Here is a 19657-nt window from a genome sequence, read left to right as displayed (position 1 = left end):
CCAAGTGGGCCCTTTTGTTTGTGATGTTTCGTTGTTCGCAATATTTGTAACAACCAGTACTAAAAATGGCAAAGAGGAAAATCGAGCTAGTAACGCTCAGTATAAAGCACTTCACATTAGTTAAGCGATCAAGAACAACACCGGTTCTTTAATTCTAAGACACCGGTATCATTCCTAACTAAAAGCCCAATGACAGACATATATATCTAATGTTCGACATATTTTCCAAAGGATAACGGTATCAGTAAAACATCACGCATTGATAATCCAGAAGCTTCAGGCTGATCCGGTGGAGTTAGTGGACTGTCGCACTACCACATAATCGATAGTAAAACCAAAAGGGAGTTTGACATCCGGAGGAGCAACAGAAGGCATAAATTGCCCCGCATAACTGTTCAGCACAACCTACGACAATTAGTAATTTCCTTATTTTTCAGGTTTAAAATGCATAGACGGTGTACATGTATGTACATTCATTTCCGCAGGAAAGAAATCTAGCTTCCTTGATGAATTACATTTTATGAGAACTACCTGTGTATATAAAATCATATTCGTGATTGGTACCTGCATACGCACTCGGGGTACCGCCTCTCCAGTAATACTCCATACTGCGACGTCGTCAATAAACCAGACAAGTTGATCCGGTGTCCATGTTACCTTGAACACGTGGAAGTCCTGAGTGAAATTACTTGGAAGAGTTTTGAAATAGAGGGTCGACATTTCCGGAGGAGGCCTTGCTCGGGGCACATGGTCGGCGATGCTGGCCAGCGCTTCACCGCCACCGATAAAGACGGTTGCTTTCCCCGGAAATTCTCGACAAGGAATCGTAGTGTCACATTGAGAGTTTTGTAGCGTCACGGTCCCCCCGATATGCTGAATGTCTGCAGTTATCTTGGCGCGCAATTCCAGCTCTCCGTACTAAAAATAAGGCAGCACCATTTCAGTCTGATACATGTAGAAGCTTATTCGACACTGGTGTAATTAATATTAGCTTGAAAATATTCAAAGGATTCATTGCGCTTTGCTAGTTTCTCAGCATAAAAGCACATGCTGAAATGCGGCGATTAGCCTATTACCGGTGGTGCCCCGCGATTTCGTTGACGAAACGTCGACCGTCATTCGTCCGAAAAGACGCGATTTCGATCGGTCACGATGTCAAACTAACACTTAGCTAAACCATCGCAGTTTTCGACACTATACATAACGCATATGAACAGTGCATGCGCTTTTCTGCGGATATACCGTAAAATGCGCACATACAATAATTGTTATTTAGACAGCCCGGTACGAAAACCGTATGTATACCACTCGTTACATATCTTACAAAGTAGAATTGACAGAAAGCTTCGTATTAGAAAGGCTAGAGTAGTTATGACTGATAAAAGAACAGACTCAACAGAGTCATCCTATGCTATCAGCTTACAGCTACTGAAAAACTAATTCTCGCGCAGTTAGAAACACGTATAGTATCGAAATGATCATATCACTGTTTTGGCAAATGACATGCAGAACTGAAAATCATTTTCGCCTAAAAACAACCGTTAAATCAGTACTTGTGCCATAGTGCATGGCTGCTTACAATAAGTCCACAAGAGTAATTTAATTTCTTACCTGAAAATCAAACAAGCCTCGGGTGCTCACCCTCCCCGAAGTATAGTTGTAACCGTTGTATTGCTCATTTCGAGTGAATAAATGCAATAATCCGTTTTCCAGAGCAAAATTTTCCCTTCGAAACACCTGTCTTTCATTTCGAATATCAGCACCTGCAGCGGTCTGCTCTAGCTTCCATTTTGCCGGGTCAGGTGTTCCACTGCCATTAAAATCATCGCGAAAGATTTCAACAAAATCGTTGAGACCTTGATCAGTGTGTGAAACTGGTAAAAGCACACCGATTAAGAAACCCCAAATCACCGTTTTCATTGTGGTTCTGCCTTTCTGTATTTCGCTTAGATGCATAAAGAATTACCGATACTACGCTCTTATTAATTTTAACACAGTATACCGAGCAAGACGCGTACACTAAGTGTGTTGTATGTTGTGCCTGATTTCTTTCATGATACATTTTTTTCCCACCAGCTTTGGTTTTATCGGTCTATGGCATCAAGATGCAATCGAGATCGGGTGCTGCCAACAAAATCCAGAAATGCATTACCATGGAAGAGTTGCAGACAAAATAATTATATTCCTCTGCTGGGTTGCGCATCTGCGTTTTTCCCACAATTTAAATTTAAATACAGTACCTTTTTTGCTCGCGTATGACCAGTACGTCTGTCGTGAAGCACCGACGGAGTGTGCTGTTGCAGAGGAAATTTCTCGTTCTGACGCTTTTGACATGGAGTAATTTTATTTATCTAATGCCGGCGCCTGTGTACTATCTGTATGCGGCTTCGTTCTGGGTCGATTTAAACTATTACGTCATGCTGTGACGTGCTAGTATCATAATGATGTCAGCCAATGCGGCACTCAATCAGATTTTCTTATGGCTTATTACGGAGACCATCAAGGATTCCCCGCGGAAACTGGTGCGCTCATTGCGTTGACGAGCTTGGCCGTCGGTACGCGACAACCTCGCGTACGAATGTTTTTAGATACCGTAGATGTCACTTTGAATTATTTGGACATTTGTTTAAATGACTGCAAAATTATTTAGTTCGTATGCGTAGCCAAACATGCCCATTTGTTTTCGGTGTTCATTGCTAATACTTTGTGCATCGAAAGAGGAGCCTATCAATAACCTGCAACGCGAAAACATGAACTACTCGGCAGAGATTATAGATCATTACGTTATTAGAAATGAATGTATACACTATGGACAAAGTAATCATCTGAAAGAACACTGATCGGATTTCGCGCACATATAAAAACAGCCGCTCTTTTTAACAACCGAACAAAACCACAATCGCTATCTACAAAAATATATTGTACGCACGTATCCACATCCAAATAGACATTGAGGAGTCAAAGGCAGTTAACCCCGAAGCTTCAAGTTGATCAGGTTGAGCTAATGGGCTGGTCAGGTTGAGCTAATGGGCATCAATGTTGTGCGCAATCCAGTTGAGTTCCTCACTGCGTTGGAATACGTTCCAGGCCAAACGGGAGACCGTGGTGTGAACGCGAAAACATGAACTACTCGGCAGAGATTATAGATCATTACGTTACTAGAAATGAATGTATACACTATGGACAAAGTAATCATCTGAAAGAACAAAGCGTACCATCATATAATCAATTACAAAAATATTAGAAAATTTATCATTCGCAAGAGGAACGTCAAAGACTTGTTGGTTTGTAACTTGGCTGATAATATTCCAGCATAACCTGCAGCAATTTGAATTAACAGCCTCCGTTTAATTCTGCAGTCACTTCAGTAATAAGACAACGTGTGGTTCGATATATTGATACCGGCGAATGCTCGCTGTTTAATTGTTTTTCAGTGCACAAACTGTGGTGCGGTGTCACAGTGTGTACTGAAATCATAGACAAGCGAAAGTAGCACTTAACGATATCCTATCTACTCTGTAAAATAAAACAGCCAAATATTTCAGACTGTGGTTGGCCGGCACGGTTGTAGAGACACCTCAAGTTCGTAATCGCAAAAACCGATATACTGTCGCTGATTTGTAACGTAATTTTCTCCCCTCGTTTCTTGGACTAGGAACTGCTAGCGACCAAAAGCGCTGCCAACTGCAAGCTCAGAATTCTTTGTTCCACATGGCCTATCTCATTTTGATGCTTTTGACATGGAGTAACTTTATCAATCTGATGCCGGCGCAGGTGTACTATACGGTGGCGTTCTGGGTCAATTTGAACGACTATGTCACGCTGTGGCGCGTTAGTATCATCATGATGTCGGCCAATGCGGTGCTGAATCCGATTCTCTTTGGGATTTCCATGGAGACCGTCAAGGAATCAACGCGGAAATTGATGCGGTCACTGCGGCAGCGGATGTGGCCGTCGGTGCGCGCTAGCAGCCCACCGCACTAATGTTTGTAACTGGACATTGCTTTGATTTAACAGAATTGTTTATTTAGAATACTTTGTGAAATCGATTCACATGCTTAGCGCGCCATTTTTTAATGCTGTTCACTTTCACCATACGGCAGCTTAACAACAAATGGCAAAGAGCAGAAGTGAGCTGGAGATACTCTCTATAAGGTACCACGACATGGTTCGACAGTGATCAAAACAGTGATGTTAGCAGTGTTTTCGTCTGTGAGTGGCCGCTGCGTTCCTTACCGAAATATTAACGAAATTTTACGTTTATTTTCTGGATAGCGATATTAGTCAATAACATTCGATACGTCTGTTGATAATGCAGGAACTTCAGGTTGGCGTAGTTGCGTTTGATGATTGCCGTACTACCACATAGTCGATAATAAAATCAAATGGAAATTTAACATCCGGAGGAGCAACAGAAGGCATGAACTGGCCGGCATAGCTGTTCAGCACAACCTGCAACAATTAAGAATTTTCGTATTAATTAGACTTATGCAAAGACGCTTTGCTTTCTCTTGCGAAGTAAAAATCTAGCTTCGTAAGATGAACGTAATTTAATATGTATGTAATTGTTGTAATTTGTGGGTTGTACCTGCGTACGCACTCGGGGTACCGCCTCGCCAGTAGTACTCTACACCGCGACGCCATCGATGGACCAGTCAAGTTGTTCCGGCGTCCATGTTAACTTGAACACGTGGAAATCTTGACTGAAATCACTCAGAAGGTTCTTGAAATAAAGATTCGACATTTCCGGAGGAGGTCTTGCTCGGCGCACATCGTCGGTGATGCTGGCTAACGATTCACCGCCACCGATAACGACGGTTGCTTTCCCCGGCCATTTTGGACAAGGAATCGTAGGGTCACACTGAGAGTTTCGTAGCGTCACGGTCGCCCCAACATGATTAATGTCTGCAGTTGTCTTGGCGCGCCATTCCAGCTCTCCGTACTAAAAATAAACCACCACCATTTCAGTCTGATAGCAGCAGAAAATTAATGTCGACATTGATGCTAGTAATTCATATTAGCCTAAAAATATCCGAAGGATTCATTGCGCCTTATAAGAGTTTTGCATCATTCTACAGTCTACACTTACCGTTATATGCTATTACAGTTGGACTTTCTGGCCATACGAATGGTACCAGGCACTAGGCAGTGCGGCCAGCGTAAAGCGATAAAACATGCGCTGCCTAGAGTAGGTAAAGCCGTAAAGGTACTGGGCTTTCGACGTTCGCTAACATAAGTAGTCAGTATATCCGTATATAGCAGTTTGCAATCGGTATATACAGCAAAATTTTTTCACACGCTAGTAAGAACGCGTTTTGGAAAATTTTTTGTTATCTTGGCTCATCGGCTGCCTAGAACCGAGTAAAGTAAAGTTAAGCGCTGCCATCGAATTATCGAGTCCTAAACGGATGTTTACAACTTTACACAAGTACACGCGCATTTTCTGCTAATATAAAATGAGAGCATAATAATTACTATTATTTAGGCAGCGAGTTACAAAAGCCGTATGTATGCCGTTCGTTACCTATTTAATAAAGTAGCCTTAACGAAAAGCTTCCTTTTAGAAAGACTAGTTGTGACTTGTGATTAACCAAAGAACAGAGGCATGCTACGGTACTACTCGTACATATGCTTACAGCTTCCGCTTGCACCCATTCAAAAATTAATTTTTGCGCAGTTCGAAACACGGATAGTAGCTTAATAATCATAACAGTGCTCTGTCAAATGATAGATTTAAACCATTTGCGCATGAAAGCTAGCGTTAAATCATTCTGCACAATGCACATAGTGCTTGTCTGCTGACAATAAATTCACAGGAGTAATTTGATTAATTTCTCACCTGGAAATCAGAAAAACCTTGCGTGCTCACCATCCCCGAAGTGTAGTTGTAACCGTTGTATGGCTCATTTCGAGTGTATAAATGCAATAATCCGTTTTCCGAGGCAACATTGTCCCTTCGATATACCTGTCTTTCATGGGGAATATCAGCACCTGCCGCCGTCTGCTCAAGCTTCCATTTTGCCGGGTCAGGTGTTCCACTGATATTAAAGTCATCGCGAAAGATTTCAACAAAACTGTTGTGACCTTGATCAGTATGGGAAACCGGTAAAAGCACACCGATTAAGACAACCTATAACACCGTTTTCATTGTGGCTCTGTCTTTGTAGATCCCAGTTTGATTCGTAAAGAATGGGGGTATGAACATAAAAATTACCAATATTACGCTCTTAAATAAGACAGTATACCGAGCAAGACGCGTACACAAAGCTATTTACTTGATTTCTGTCGACTGCCATGGATACATTTTATGCCCGGCAGTTTTTGTTTTATCGGTCTATGGCATCCAGATGCCATCGAGATGGGTTGCTGCCAAAACATGGCCGAACGCATTGTCACGGGCGGATGGGAACGCAAGCTTATTCCGCTGCTGCGGTGCATGTTAATTTTCAACACTGCTTTTTTGTTGAAAACTCCATTAAATTTATTCAGAAAGTATGGTTACCAATTGGTGTATAGTGTATACAGTATTATATACATCAACGAGTAAATTAGCATAGAAAAGAGGATGCCAGATGCGTATTGGAAATGACTGTACATCCTGGAGTATGAAGTCGGCGGTAAAGTATCACTTTACTTTTTGGTTTTGTGTAAGTCACTTTGCACGGTTGCAGATGACTCTCCACGATTGATTTTGACTTATCGAAATGCTCTTTTAATGGAGTAAAAGTACGCTGGCTAAGGTAACTTACATCGGCTCTGCAGGTAAACAGTTACTTTACACAAACACTTATGGGATTTCACGCATATGTTGCCGGCCGTATCTTTTCTAATCAAAGTTCCAAAAAATGTGTATAACCTATCGCCGCACGATCGTTCAATGACATTTCGGTATGCAGAAGTTTCAGGATTATCCCGTTGAGTTATTGAACTGTCGCACTACCACGTAATCGATTGCAAAATCAGAGGGGAATTTGGCATCCGCCGGAGGAACATTATGCACTAGTCGGTTTGCGTAATTGTGCATCACAACCTACGGCAATAATTAACGAATTCGGTATAATTCACATTCTAATACCGAAATTCTGTCGTTCGTGTGGTTGAAAATGTGGTTAGATGGATGAATAATCACAGCACAACGGACAGCGCCATACAGAAATAAACTACAGCAAAAAGGATGTAATCATCCTATCAACGAAACAACGGCCGTTCGTGTAGTGTATCTGTACCTGCATGCGTACGTGGGGCACAGCCTCTCCGGTAATAGTCCATTTCGCCACGTCGTCGACGAACCAGACGACTTTTTCGGGTGTCCAAGTGATTTTAAAGACATGAAAGTTCCGACTGAAGTCACGCGGAAGAGAAATGAAGTAAACCTCAAACATTTCTGGAGGAGGTCTTTCTCTGTCCTTCACGTAGTCGGCAATGCTGGCGCGCGCTTCGTCGCCGCTAATAACAGTAGTTATTTTTCCTGGAAAGTCGCGGCAAGGAACAGTAGGGTCACACTGGGAATTTTGCAGCATAACAGTTCCCCAGATTTTCTCAGTGTCAGGCACCTTGGCGCGCCATTCCAGCTCTCCATACTAAAAGGAATTCAGAACACCGTCCTTCCGACGCCAACCAGAAATTTAATTCTACAAGTGTTATCGACATTATTTAACTGGCATTCAAAAAGTATTCAACTCATATTCTTTTCTGCATACGTTTTCCTACAACTTAGCAGCTGCTGTTGATTTATCTGTTTTCCAATAAGCGTCCTAGAAAGTTGCTGCTCATCAGAACATGCAGCAGTACTTTGCCACTGCTTCGTTAGCCTCTTGGTGTTTCAGAAATGTTTGAAATTATATTCTGTACAAGTACGGTAAATTCAGAGCATATCGTACAATCTATACATAATTTAATATCTCACCTGAAAATCAAACAAGCCTCTCGTGCTCACCATCCCCGAAGTATACTTGAAACCGTTGTATTGTTCCCATTTGGTGTACGCATGCAACAATCCATTTTCCACAGCGACATTTTCCTGTCGGTAAACCTGCCTTTCGCCTGGAAAATGAGCATCTGCAGTGGTCTGCTCTAGCTTCCATTTTCCCGGGTCAGGTGCTCCATTGCTGTTAAAGTTATCGCGAAAAATTTCAACAAAACCGTTGCGTCGACCTTGATCAGTGTGTGAAACCGGTAAAAGCGCACCGATTAAGAAAACCAAATGCACTGTTTTCATCTTGGATATACATATGTCTAAGTTAGACTATGTATCGCACTTGAATTTGTCAAGAATTGCCGGTATGTAACAATATAAATACTTTTATTAGCAGTGCTATGTGCTTAGTTAACGCAGTACTAATACCGAGCAATATGGACCAAGCTAATGTAATTCATTTCGGCGATCAAAAATTTGTGCCTACCAGCTGCGGTTTTATCGGTCGAGGACATCGAGATGCACTGCAGATTAGGTGCCGCCAAAAAAATGCAGAAATGCCTTATCATCGCCGGGTTGGAAAGTCAATGGAGACCAAATTACCTTTTCCTCTGCTTGGTAGTGTCTGGATCTCTAGTACTTTCCTCAAAATTCAAACACCATAGATTCTCATAATTTATTGCTGTTTTACTGAAAATCGTTAGTCTCACGACAGCGCATATTGCTAGTTTAGTGTATAAGGCTTATTTTTATTTTGGAACCGGTGTAGTAGATATTTTCTTACATCTTTGTTCTGAATGGATTTGCAGTAAAGTTCTTGCGATTGAGATTGCATATGCGTGCCCTCTGCACGAAAGTTAAGGATTTGGCAAAGGAGATCAGGCAGTGAAGACAGAAATCATCGAAAGATTGCCTTTGATTTGGCCTTTTATTTCCGATTTTGTAGTAACCAGGATCACCGTTTCGTGGAAAACGCTTTTCTTTCTTACAGATTCCTGTTCCCACCCGCCGAATTTCGACAAAAACCCATTAAATTTCCTGCATTTGTAAACGTTATCCATTTGGCAGAACCGAAAATTTTGACACTGATGACATTGTGGACTGCGTCCGCATGTATAATGCTAAGTTTTAAAACGTTTTATTAAGCAAGTGGCCCAGTTTTATCCGACTGATTTGGTAGCCTGCCGCACTACTACGTAATCGAGTGCCAAATCAGTGGGGAAGTTGGCACTCACAGGGGGAACACCAGGCCGGCACTTGTCGGATCACATAATTGTTCATCACAATCTCCAACAGTTAATAGGCTTTTGATACTTAAACGCTTCGACATTCTGTATTCGTGAATCTAAAAAGCATCAGACATCACTTTCCCCAGACCATTTGCGGCAAGAAACCGTAGGTTGGCACCGCGAATCCTGCAGCATGATGGTTCCATAAGTATGCTAAGTACGTATTAGGCACCTTGGCGCGCCATTCCAGCCCTCCTAAATAAAAATAAACCAGAAAATTCCCTTTCCAGCGGCACCAAAAATTTATGCGGCATTGCAATTAGTGCGTTTAGCAGTTTAATAAACTTCACTGTGCCGAATCGTAGCAGCCTGTGTTCTGTCGGTTCTTGCTCAACAGTCACCACCGACATTAAATTTTAGCTCGCCGAAGTTTCGTTCTGGTTTAACCATGATCTGTTTTCTGAGAAAAGTCGATGTGAAGAAGGGAAGAACAGAACTTCCGTAATTTTAAATTAAACTCTGCCCTTAAACTGTCGTACGTCGTGCAGAGATTAGTTTGACTAATTCCTACCTGGAAATTAAACAGTCCTCGCGGGCTCGCTATCCCGGAAGTATAATTGAAACCGATGTAATGTTCCCATTTGGTATATGCATGCAGTGATCCATTTTCCACGGCGACATTCTCCCTTCGTTATACCTGCTTTTCACTGGGTGCATCACCATCTGTAGGGGTCCGCTCCAGGTTCCATTTTGCCGGGTCAGGTGCCCCATTGACATTGAAGTCATCACGAAAGATTTCAATAAAACCGGTGGGATTTTGATCGCTGCGTGTAGCCGGTAAATGTACGCAGATAAAGAGCACCCAGATCATCGATTCCATCTTAAGTTATTATACCCACACTAGTAGTTGGAGAGAGTGTGTGTTACGAATTCGTGTTACGTGTGTTACGTGTGTGTATTTCGGTAGTAATAATATTAATAATAATGCTTATACTTTAGTAATAAACACATTTACAGCAAAATTCAAGCACGAAGCTAACAAAACTCATTTTGAAGCATGAACATGAGCATGCGGAAATTTATTGATATATAGCGTGCTTTTGGGCCAGGCACAATTTGTTTTATCGCCATATTGCATGGTGTGAAATTTAACACTTTTTCGTATCAGAATTTATTACAGTAAAAAAGTAAAAATCAAGAGTTAGTAACTGCATTACCTGACGTCGTACGAACGTGCATAACTGGCCCTCAACAGCAGCAGCATGCGTTCAATAAACAAACTACTGCCGCTAACAGATTGCAAATAATTCGGTAATTTGCACTAGCGACTAAACTAATGGTAAGCATAAGTAGTAAAATCAATAAAGTTGAATATATTAAATATATTAAATACTGCATTTATTGCAACTTTGAGTGCTTAAAACGGAAAACAGCAGATTCTGCGGGCGGAAGAACAGCTTTTGTCGATGGGCTAATCAAGAAGTGAAAAAACGCAACACGAGAACAAACAAGCGTGCAGCCTGAACAGTCCGAACTGCGAAGAAATCGATCGAGTGACACAACCACACAAAAAAAGACGAGCGCTGCTGCTCGACATCGAAACGCGCAAATGGCCGATGCGGCGTGCCGCAAGAGGGGGAGGTGCCGCCGACGTAACATTACTAGCGGCTCGATCAAGTGGCACCACAGAGTTGGTGTACGGGAAAACCGCACACACGCAGCGTGTGCATGCTCATGCGCTTTGCAAGCACGAGTAATACACACTTTGCAAGTGCTGATTTCCCGTACACAGACTCTGTGGTGCCACTTGATCGAGCCGCTACAGTAGTTTCAATAAACGCAGTTAATTAATTTTAATCCCAGATCTTTAATGGCAGTAGCGAGCAGCTGGTCAATGATGCGTGTAAATCTTGGAAACTGGAGTCCGGTTGTGAAGAGCTGCCTCTGGACCTGGCCCGTGTCCATCAATGTGTATGGGATAACGCCGTTATTCAGAAGGATGTCGATACATTGTGGAGTAACATTGGTGACAATAAACAGGAGGAAGCACGCTTGAGGGCAGTCAGTACTAAATACGCAGGAGCTTGGCTTAGCGCTCTTCCGGCGAAAGTATTCGGCAATTTTTTGGACGACCAAACATTTCGCATTTCCGTTGGCCTATGGCTGGGTGCTAAAATTGTTGAGGGCCATTCGTGTACCAGATGTTAAAAAGATGTAGCAGAAAACGGTTACCATGGGCTTGCCTGTAAGAAGTGCATCGGAAGAAGGGAGCGCCATAACAGTATAAACGACATCATACTGCGGGCCCTCTGCAATGCCGGAATCGAGTCGTATCCAGAGCCTGTGGGTTTTGTGCGAGAGAACGGAAAACGACCGGACGGAGCCACACGTTGGAAATGGTACCGCGGACAGCCGTTAGTGTGGGACGTGACGTGCAGAGACACGATGTGCGATTCTTACATTGATGCAAATTCAAAGTGTGCTGGCGCCGCCGCCAAACTGGCTTGCCGGGAGAAGATTGGAAAATACAAGTCGCTTACTGATCGCTGCAATTTTGTCCCCTTTGCATGTGAGACTTTTGGCACTTGGTGCGAGACCGGCATTGTTACGTTAAAGGAGATTGGAAAGAAGTTGTTTTTAAGGACGGGCGAGAGCCGCTCTACTTGTCTTTTGTTTCAGCGTTTAAGTTTGGAAATAATGCGTGGGAATGCCATGAGTGTGTTATGTACGGTCCATTCTCGTGCCAACTGGGACAAATTTTTCATTTGAATGTATTTCTGTGAGCGATGCTCGTCTCCATACATATTGCAAATACAGTGGAGATCTACAGTATTACTTAAAAAAAATTAATTTGTAATGTACGTGTTCTGCCACATTGGCCATCCTAAAGCCTATACCCATTCCGTATAGTCATTAGGAAAGTCGCCATTGTTTAATGTTTAATGGTTTAACGTCCGCACACATTCAGGGCAAGGCCCAATTCGAGGCAGCAGACCAGACATTAACTACCAATGTACAATATATACAGCAGAATTCAACAAAAACAATTCACATCATCTGCAGATTCAAAACATTACAACCAGACTCAATACACCCACTCTCTAATGAACACATTTGTAGGCCAAATCTCAGGTTCCAAAATCTTTTCCCCATATCTTTGAACGTACCAATGCGAGCAAATGTAGAAGTGCGCCTATCACCACGAGCGGGAACGTAGACATTAACAAATCGCGTTGGAATTCCTACTTCTGCTAGCTATTTGGCAATGAACGCATTATAATCTTTTACACTGTCAAATTTCGAGTCCTCCACTCGTGGTATACCTCTTACACAAAAATCCGCATGTGGCTGATGTTTTGCTTGTAGAGATTCGATCAGTTCTCTCGAAGGACCTTCACTCGTTCCAGTATGCGAGCCACGCACAGTCTTTGGCGCTTTCTTCGTAATCGATGCGTACGACTGCGGTTTCGATGTCGACCCAACGGGTTGGTCCTTGGATGCTGGGGGGTTCTTCGACTGGGTGGTGGCTCGCTGTCCTGTCAAGGGTTTCGCGGGAACAATCCTCTTCGGACTCCACACTTTGCCAGCTTGTTTCAAGGCAGGAATGTCTTCGGAGTAATCAAACACTCCAAAATGTTCGTCAACAGTTTTCATGTAATCAGGGTCTTCCTTCATGAAATCACTCATCCCACACCACTGGCTACCAACTGCACATTCAACCAAAAACACTCGTTCACATAATTTCTCAACAGTGTTACCAAAAGCATCGAAACTTTGCAGAGATTTAGGCACAGCAGGTGCGGAACTATAGGCAGAAGATGATGCATCGACGTGTAGAGCCAACTGGTTCTTCATGGCCACATTTTCGACATTCAGCTGTTCGATTTTCGATTCCAGACGCTTAACATGATTAACAAATTTCTTAAGCTCAGGTATAAACTTTTCCCAGTTAACTTTTGAGCCAGAAAAGTCAAAAGAGAAGTCGCAATCACTCATTTTTCAAAGATATTCAAAATATTCCGAAATATGAAGCTGATTGTGAAAAGTTGTGCCGTTAGAACGCTGGCAACGTGTAATTACAAGTAGTATTGTCTCTATCATTTTCCTATTGGATGGCAAGGATTTGGAACAACTTGCGAATTCCAGCAGAATCTTACCACAGTCTTGGTAGATTCACTGCAGCTTTGAATTGTGTAGACTGGAAGTCTGTGGTGTCCTTGAAAAAGTTTTATCATGGTGAACATCGCGTTCTGTTGGAACTGTGAATTGTTGTAGTTGTTGTTGAATTCTGAATACTGTTACGTACCATGCGGAAGTTGTGTAGCGATGAGCGCATAATGACATAATTCTGATATCATATAGTAAAATGGTGCGCTTTACTTCATTATCACATCGCGTATTACATAAGTAACAAGAACAAAAATCCTTGACATCATTGCCTTTCAGCTAATTTAAAGGCAAAATACACATCTTCTTTCTCAACCACGTCACTAAAGATACCGAGAACAGACACTGCATTTCCTCTCTGAATCTCGATACCAATTCTCTGACGCAAAAACTCCCCCGAGCGAGGGTTACCTGTACAGTCACAAATCTTTCGCGACAAATCTTTAAAAAACTTCTTCGTCAGCGGTTCAAATGTTCCCGTAGTTTCGAAGGCCAGCGGTTGAACAATGTAGCGGTCTGCCAGCCCGCTATACTTTACTAACTTCCGGTTTTTCCGTATTTCCGCTGCACTTCCCGGCACCCTGGACGTCTGGGCGATGTACGTTTGGGCAAATGTGTCTGCCACGGTAGCATCCCACACTAGCGGCTTTCCATTCTTCCATGGGAAACCTGTCACTCCGTCGGGCCGCTTTCCATCGCCTCTGTCTAAGCCCACCGGCTCGAGTGACGAAGGTACTTTTGCCGAACTCAGCGCTCGCTTGGTTGCTTCGTTCAAGACGGCGTGAACACCATGCCTTCCTTTCGCCAGTTTGCAAACCAGCCCATGGTGTCCGAGACTGTCTACGGTACTGCCGCACCGACACACATGCGTCTGACATCCTGGGGCCCTCAACCGTCGTGCCACGGCAATTCGTAAGTGAGTATTCTCCAGTAAACTTCCGAATATGGATCCGGCAAAGCAGACAACCAGGCAGGCGATTACGGTGAGGATGCAGCCAACAATCGAGCAAAGGTAATTACGTCGGCATTCTCCATCATGCGGGATGCTGTCTGGTTAGCTGCAATGCTGTCCAGACCGACTGGAAGTGGTGGCTTTCCGTCCGCGGGGGTTCCAGGGAAAAACGTTCATATAGTTATGTAAACTGTTAACGTGGAATATGTTATCTTAATGATTGAGGTGTGTGTCTCCTTTATGTAAAGTGCTGCTTAATGGTTTCTTAATGAGCTCTTAATGGGATGAGTGCACTGACTGATGTCATAGTTACATCACCGTCCTAACGTCGTTTTAGTGTTTAAGGCTTTTTTGCCTGTAGAGCATTTCAGTATGTTGGATTTTCAAGTCTAGATCCCTCTCTTAGTTCCGCTGCATACAGGCATCCGGAAGTGCCCATTAAAATGTAGTTGACCTTTCATGTCATGTTGCTTATGCTTACATTGCGCTGCCTCCGGTATTCAACCAACCCACCGCATTTATAAGCGTAACAATACCTATTTTGATGCTTTTGCTTTTCTCCTTATGACTAGTCCGCTGCCTCGGATTGGGTTTCACCCAGATTGCGTGTGGACGTTAAACCATTAAACATTAAGACGATCGCAAGTTTATACATAAACAAGTACAGTAACGCTTTTATCTGGTAAATCGAGGTCATAATTTCCCATTCATTACAGTATCTGTACAAAACAGCTTTCCCCCAGTACTATGTAAACATATTGCCAGAGAAATCGATAGCAGTCATCATAGCACTGTTTAAACAAATCTGTCAATAATTTGACGCGTGTTCTTATTTTAGCTGACTGAACAGTTTTTCCCCAAGAACCATGAATGAACACGCAGTAGATCAGAACCTCACAACTACACCGCTTGCACGTTAATCTTCCAACCTGATGCCGTCAGAGATACATCCGATGTAAAGATCACAACCTGTAAAGACAGGTTACGATTGATCGTATTATTGTATGGATAGAGGCCCTTGTTCCACTCACTGTAGGATTGCTCACAGTTTGCGTCGTAAATACGTTGGAACTGCAATACTGATCACTGCCGATGCGTAGTGTGTCAGTGCCACAATCGTCATTCAACTGGATGAAAGAGATTACAAACTGCTAGTACGTAGAAGTGTTTAAAAAACAACAAAAATAAGTATGTCGCACAAGTGCAAGTACAGAGGGTTATTCAGCCCCGGTCGAGTGTTTGAAACATGTCTGTCAGGCATTTAATTTTTTCTTGTATCAAAGGATATTGAAATCTTAACTCAATCAGTTTGACTGAACGTTGTGGCTGTTTGATAAAATATTTGGAAATGCAATATGATCTTGTGGTGACTAAAATGTTTCAAAAAGGGAACACACTTGACTGAGTAACCCTCTGCACAAGTTTCAAATCGGCCGAAGGATCTGACTTACATTGAACGGTACCGATGGATCTTCCGTGAACTAAAAGGAAAACAGCAATATTGTTGGCAATTAGCGCGAATATCAGTTCATAATTTTTCGTGCTAGGTTAACAGTATATTATAAAAAACTAAACCAGCACCCCCACTGTGACCTCAGCACCTTTAAATGCAAGTCTACTACTGTAACGGCTCAAAGGATCCTTAAATAAGTTTGGCTTATTGGCACGCATATCTCTGCGAAATTTTTCACTCCATGGAAAATTAGTATACGAGCGAAGCGACTTTCTAGGGTCATTAGGGAACAAGTCATATAATCTTGTACTTTTTAAAAGTAAATGCCTCCATTAATGGTAAGTAACAATAAGGAAACATATCGAATATTGGGGATGTGTTACAGCATGTGCTCCGGGATGCGAGCCAGCATCGATGTAAACGTTCATTTCGGTGAACCAGTACGGTAGGTATACCTGCAGCTGCTTTCCGGTAGGGCCTTGGAAAGTCCACAGGCAATAGGCGAAATTGGGATAGTCACCCGGGGCATCACTTTCCCCAGTTCCTCCAACAGGGGAACTGAATACAACTGTGCCTGTTGCTGGAACGGTGATACAGCCACCACATCCTGAAATTGTAAATATGTCACGCATATCTAGTTCCTTCTTCTTCCTTGACCGTGCACTGTTTGTGGACTGTTGAATTGTCTACGATAGTACCACTACCGGGTGGCAGAAAAAAATAGCGGTCTGGTTTACGGCGGTGCAATGGGTCCACCCATTGACCGATTTTCACCATGGTAGTCTCGTTTGAAAGAACCGCCGAACCAGGTTTGTGACATATAAAGATTAAATTATATTAACGTGATAACGTAAAGGTCTGATTTTTTCGGAATTGTTTTTGAAACCTGGGTGGAACACAGGGTGTGCTGTTCACAAAAATTGGATATTCTCCATTTTTAGCTTAAGAATTGCAGTTGTTCAAGAAAGCAGATCCGTGTAAGTCACGTCACTGTTTATGGCAGTATTTGAACTTCAGTTTACCTGCCTGCAGTGCACGAACGGGTCTGATTTAAACTCGTTACTGCAAGGGCATCGGCTTAGCTATTGTATATTTGCCATCCAAGCCGACGGTTTTGTTGGGGTCTTTCGTGCAACCAAAATTTCAACTGATTTTGACACGTTGACATTTGGCACCATTGCTACTTTTATTGCTTTTCATGAAAACAATTTTTGTTTTGAATCATTGATAGCTGATAAAACTGTCTATCGAAGGAAATTAAACAATTCACGGTACGGCAAGTGATTTGTGAGAAGTAAACGAAAAGAAGAGACCGCCATTTCGTTCAGCCACCCAGAATGTATCTGGATAATCGTTTAGAGTTTCCTTGATTAGACGGTGATCTTACCCATAGTTAGCGGCGTAGGAGGGGCAGTTGACACCGGAGTCGCACATAAAGCTACTGGAGCGGCAGTTGTTGTTGTTGTGGTGGTGGTGGTGGTCGTGGTCGGTGTTGCTGAAAAAATACCATTTTTCTTTTAAGTAATTGTTTCGGTTGAGCGTGTTATGTCTATCTGTTGCATCAGGTACTACTTCGAGCGTGTCTCGACATTGCCGCCCAGGTGCAAATACGTATTCGGTGCAGCTGGGCTTCCCGTGCTGCACGGAAAGTTAGTTTTCCCGTGCCTTACTAATAAAATAATGAACATTCCCCAAGCAAACAACTTACTGGTACTAGTAGTGGAGGCAGTCGTTGGACATGCAGTAGTAGTAGTGGTTGGACAACTTGGACAAGCTGGGCAAGTAACGCCTGAAAATAAAGTATGATCTTAACTATGCTGACAAGTGACACGGGAAAATGGAGTGAAGTATGACTGGTGACTTCGGCGTGTTATGCCTTCCGGACTGAACGGGATTGTGGCAAACACTGAGCAGCAAAGATTTCCGCGTAAGTACTTAAAACTTAAACGTCCACAAAATGATGAGTTCAAAAATAATGTATTCCCTCCTCCACACTTGAAGAAATTGCACCTACTGTTTACATATATCAAGCAGCAAATTGTGATTAAAACATTACAGGGTTCATCTTGAGAAATACCCTACCAAAAGTCAGAACGTTTGTACAGTACATGTGCAGTAACAGCAAAAAACACTCACTTTTCATCGGTTCACGAATCAGATACATGTGGAGAATGGACCATTGTACAGTATTTAACTTCGAGTGTTTATGTTAATCCGTTCACGGACTAGATGCAATACATATGGTAAATGCACTATTATGCAGTATTAACATGAAGTTGCATTAATTCACCGGTTCACGAATTAGATACACGCAAAGAATGCTCTTTTGTGTAGGATTTGCCATGAAGTGTTTACATGAAACCGGTTCAAGAATTCGATACATCATACATGCGAAAAATGTATCCTCATACTTAACATAAAGTACAAAACCCACTTCTCACTGGTTCATGGAATTATTTGCAAGTAGAGAATGCACCATTGTGCAGGTACTTTGGATAAAGTAGTCAGGTTTCACTGTTTACAGATTCAGGTGTATATGGTACGTGAAACTGCGAAACGACTACGCATCGTGCTCAAGTATTGCGGTTTACATGCATGCAGTGGTAGTAAACATGACATAATCACACACCGGAAATGCACCGCGCTATACAGTACTCGAGAGAAATTCTTTAATTGCCGAGAGTTTCTAGTTATGGCAAACATCTGCGCATAACTCTGACCTTTATATCGCTGGTGAGGCTGTTAGTAAGCTATTAAATTTCAGCGAGCTCACTTTGTGTTGAATGCATGCTGTACCTCTGAATTACAGTTTTTAAAATAAACAGTTTTGCTATAAACTTTTCAAAATTGTGGTGATTGTGGTTTCGGTAAGAACCCCATGACTCCAATGTGCCAAAGTTAAACATTAACCAATGCACACTACAGTAAAACGATACAGATTTATGCAACAGTCTTTACGGAGATTCTGCGGAATGGGTACCGGTCGCGCGAGCAGTGGCCGATTTGTACTTAAATTTACGGTATTCTTGAATTGACTAGCACGAGAGTGTCAGAAAGAGGCTGAGGTGAACTACGGTAAAATGCCTTATCCGACGTCTATTTCGGTCCTGTTTCAGCAACCATAATTTGTTCATACTGAACATTTCATAACAGTTTGCTGCAATGATTTGGCTACTAAAAGAATATCTTCAAACCGAGTCACACAACTAACTATTTAAAGCGCTAGCGTAAAAGTTGTCTTCTAGTTAATTGGTGCAAAACTGGTGATATATTTAAGGCTTTTTCTCAAATTTTCTTGCTAATAGCACCTACCCTTCTACGAGCGAGTACGACTCCAAAGTTATAGTACTGTTAAGTTTCTTTACTAACTGGAAGATGTCGTCGGGCACGTCACTGTTGGGCAGGCAGTTGTTGTAGCTGCAATCAGAAAACATGATAAGGACACTGTTCTTGTTGTCACAGGTGCTTTACGCGTAGTGCACATTCATCTGACAGACAATTTCATGGTGCGTTCAGTAACGGTTAAAAAATACCTGTTGTCGTTGTGGCGTACGGCGTACATCCGGTCTTCGCTGCGTTGGTGTACGATAACGGGGACAATTCAATGCCGCTTTGGATACGGGTCCTGCACACTTCCGGATAAAGGCAATTTCGGCTGTTTCGGAAAGGAAAAGATCAGCCGCCGCTGATCTCGATATTGCCGGCTGTTGCGAGGAAATCTGGGAAGATATGCTTACAGACTGCACCTGCGCAGGGGGAAATACTGGGACAATGTTGGAGAGAAAGTTAAATCTGCCGGTTGGCAAGAGCATCGGTAATGACTGAGCTGCGATAAACCAATCCCTTTTTAAACTGAACAAGCTGCAGATTATTATAAAAAGTTCCATTGCTAATTTTGAGTACTTAGCGCTTTTCCAACAGGCAAAAAAGGAGTTTTATTC

At 42.6% G+C, this 19657-nt stretch overlaps 3 protein-coding genes across 3 annotated transcripts; all 3 read right to left on the bottom strand.

The window, feature by feature from the left end:
• Window positions 1-18: 18 nt before the first annotated feature.
• Window positions 19-2008, bottom strand: LOC129596837 (clotting factor G alpha subunit-like). Its single transcript, XM_055494213.1, has 3 exons — window positions 1612-2008; window positions 565-918; window positions 19-405 (listed from the first exon to the last, which is right to left on the bottom strand). The coding sequence occupies exons 1-3, from the start codon at window positions 1954-1956 to the stop codon at window positions 277-279; spliced, it is 828 nt and encodes a 275-aa protein (XP_055350188.1). The 5' UTR covers window positions 1957-2008; the 3' UTR covers window positions 19-276.
• A 4332-nt stretch (window positions 2009-6340) lies between these two features.
• Window positions 6341-8343, bottom strand: LOC129596833 (endo-1,3-1,4-beta-glycanase ExsH-like). Its single transcript, XM_055494209.1, has 3 exons — window positions 7907-8343; window positions 7227-7580; window positions 6341-7030 (listed from the first exon to the last, which is right to left on the bottom strand). The coding sequence occupies exons 1-3, from the start codon at window positions 8216-8218 to the stop codon at window positions 6908-6910; spliced, it is 789 nt and encodes a 262-aa protein (XP_055350184.1). The 5' UTR covers window positions 8219-8343; the 3' UTR covers window positions 6341-6907.
• Window positions 8344-14931: 6588 nt separating this feature from the next.
• LOC129596831 (adhesion G-protein coupled receptor G6-like) lies at window positions 14932-19300 on the bottom strand. Its single transcript, XM_055494206.1, has 8 exons — window positions 19250-19300; window positions 19086-19133; window positions 17425-17505; window positions 17104-17211; window positions 16172-16323; window positions 15715-15744; window positions 15295-15390; window positions 14932-15232 (listed from the first exon to the last, which is right to left on the bottom strand). The coding sequence occupies exons 4-8, from the start codon at window positions 17105-17107 to the stop codon at window positions 15164-15166; spliced, it is 351 nt and encodes a 116-aa protein (XP_055350181.1). The 5' UTR covers window positions 17108-17211; window positions 17425-17505; window positions 19086-19133; window positions 19250-19300; the 3' UTR covers window positions 14932-15163.
• Window positions 19301-19657: the final 357 nt, after the last annotated feature.

The sequence above is a fragment of the Paramacrobiotus metropolitanus genome, unplaced genomic scaffold (assembly GCF_019649055.1).
Source record: "Paramacrobiotus metropolitanus isolate TYO unplaced genomic scaffold, Prichtersi_v1.0 Parri_scaffold0000096, whole genome shotgun sequence".
Classification (NCBI taxonomy): domain Eukaryota; kingdom Metazoa; phylum Tardigrada; class Eutardigrada; order Parachela; family Macrobiotidae; genus Paramacrobiotus; species Paramacrobiotus metropolitanus.
The sequence above is the reverse complement of the archived record's forward strand: the minus strand, read 5'-3'. Positions and strand labels throughout refer to the sequence as shown.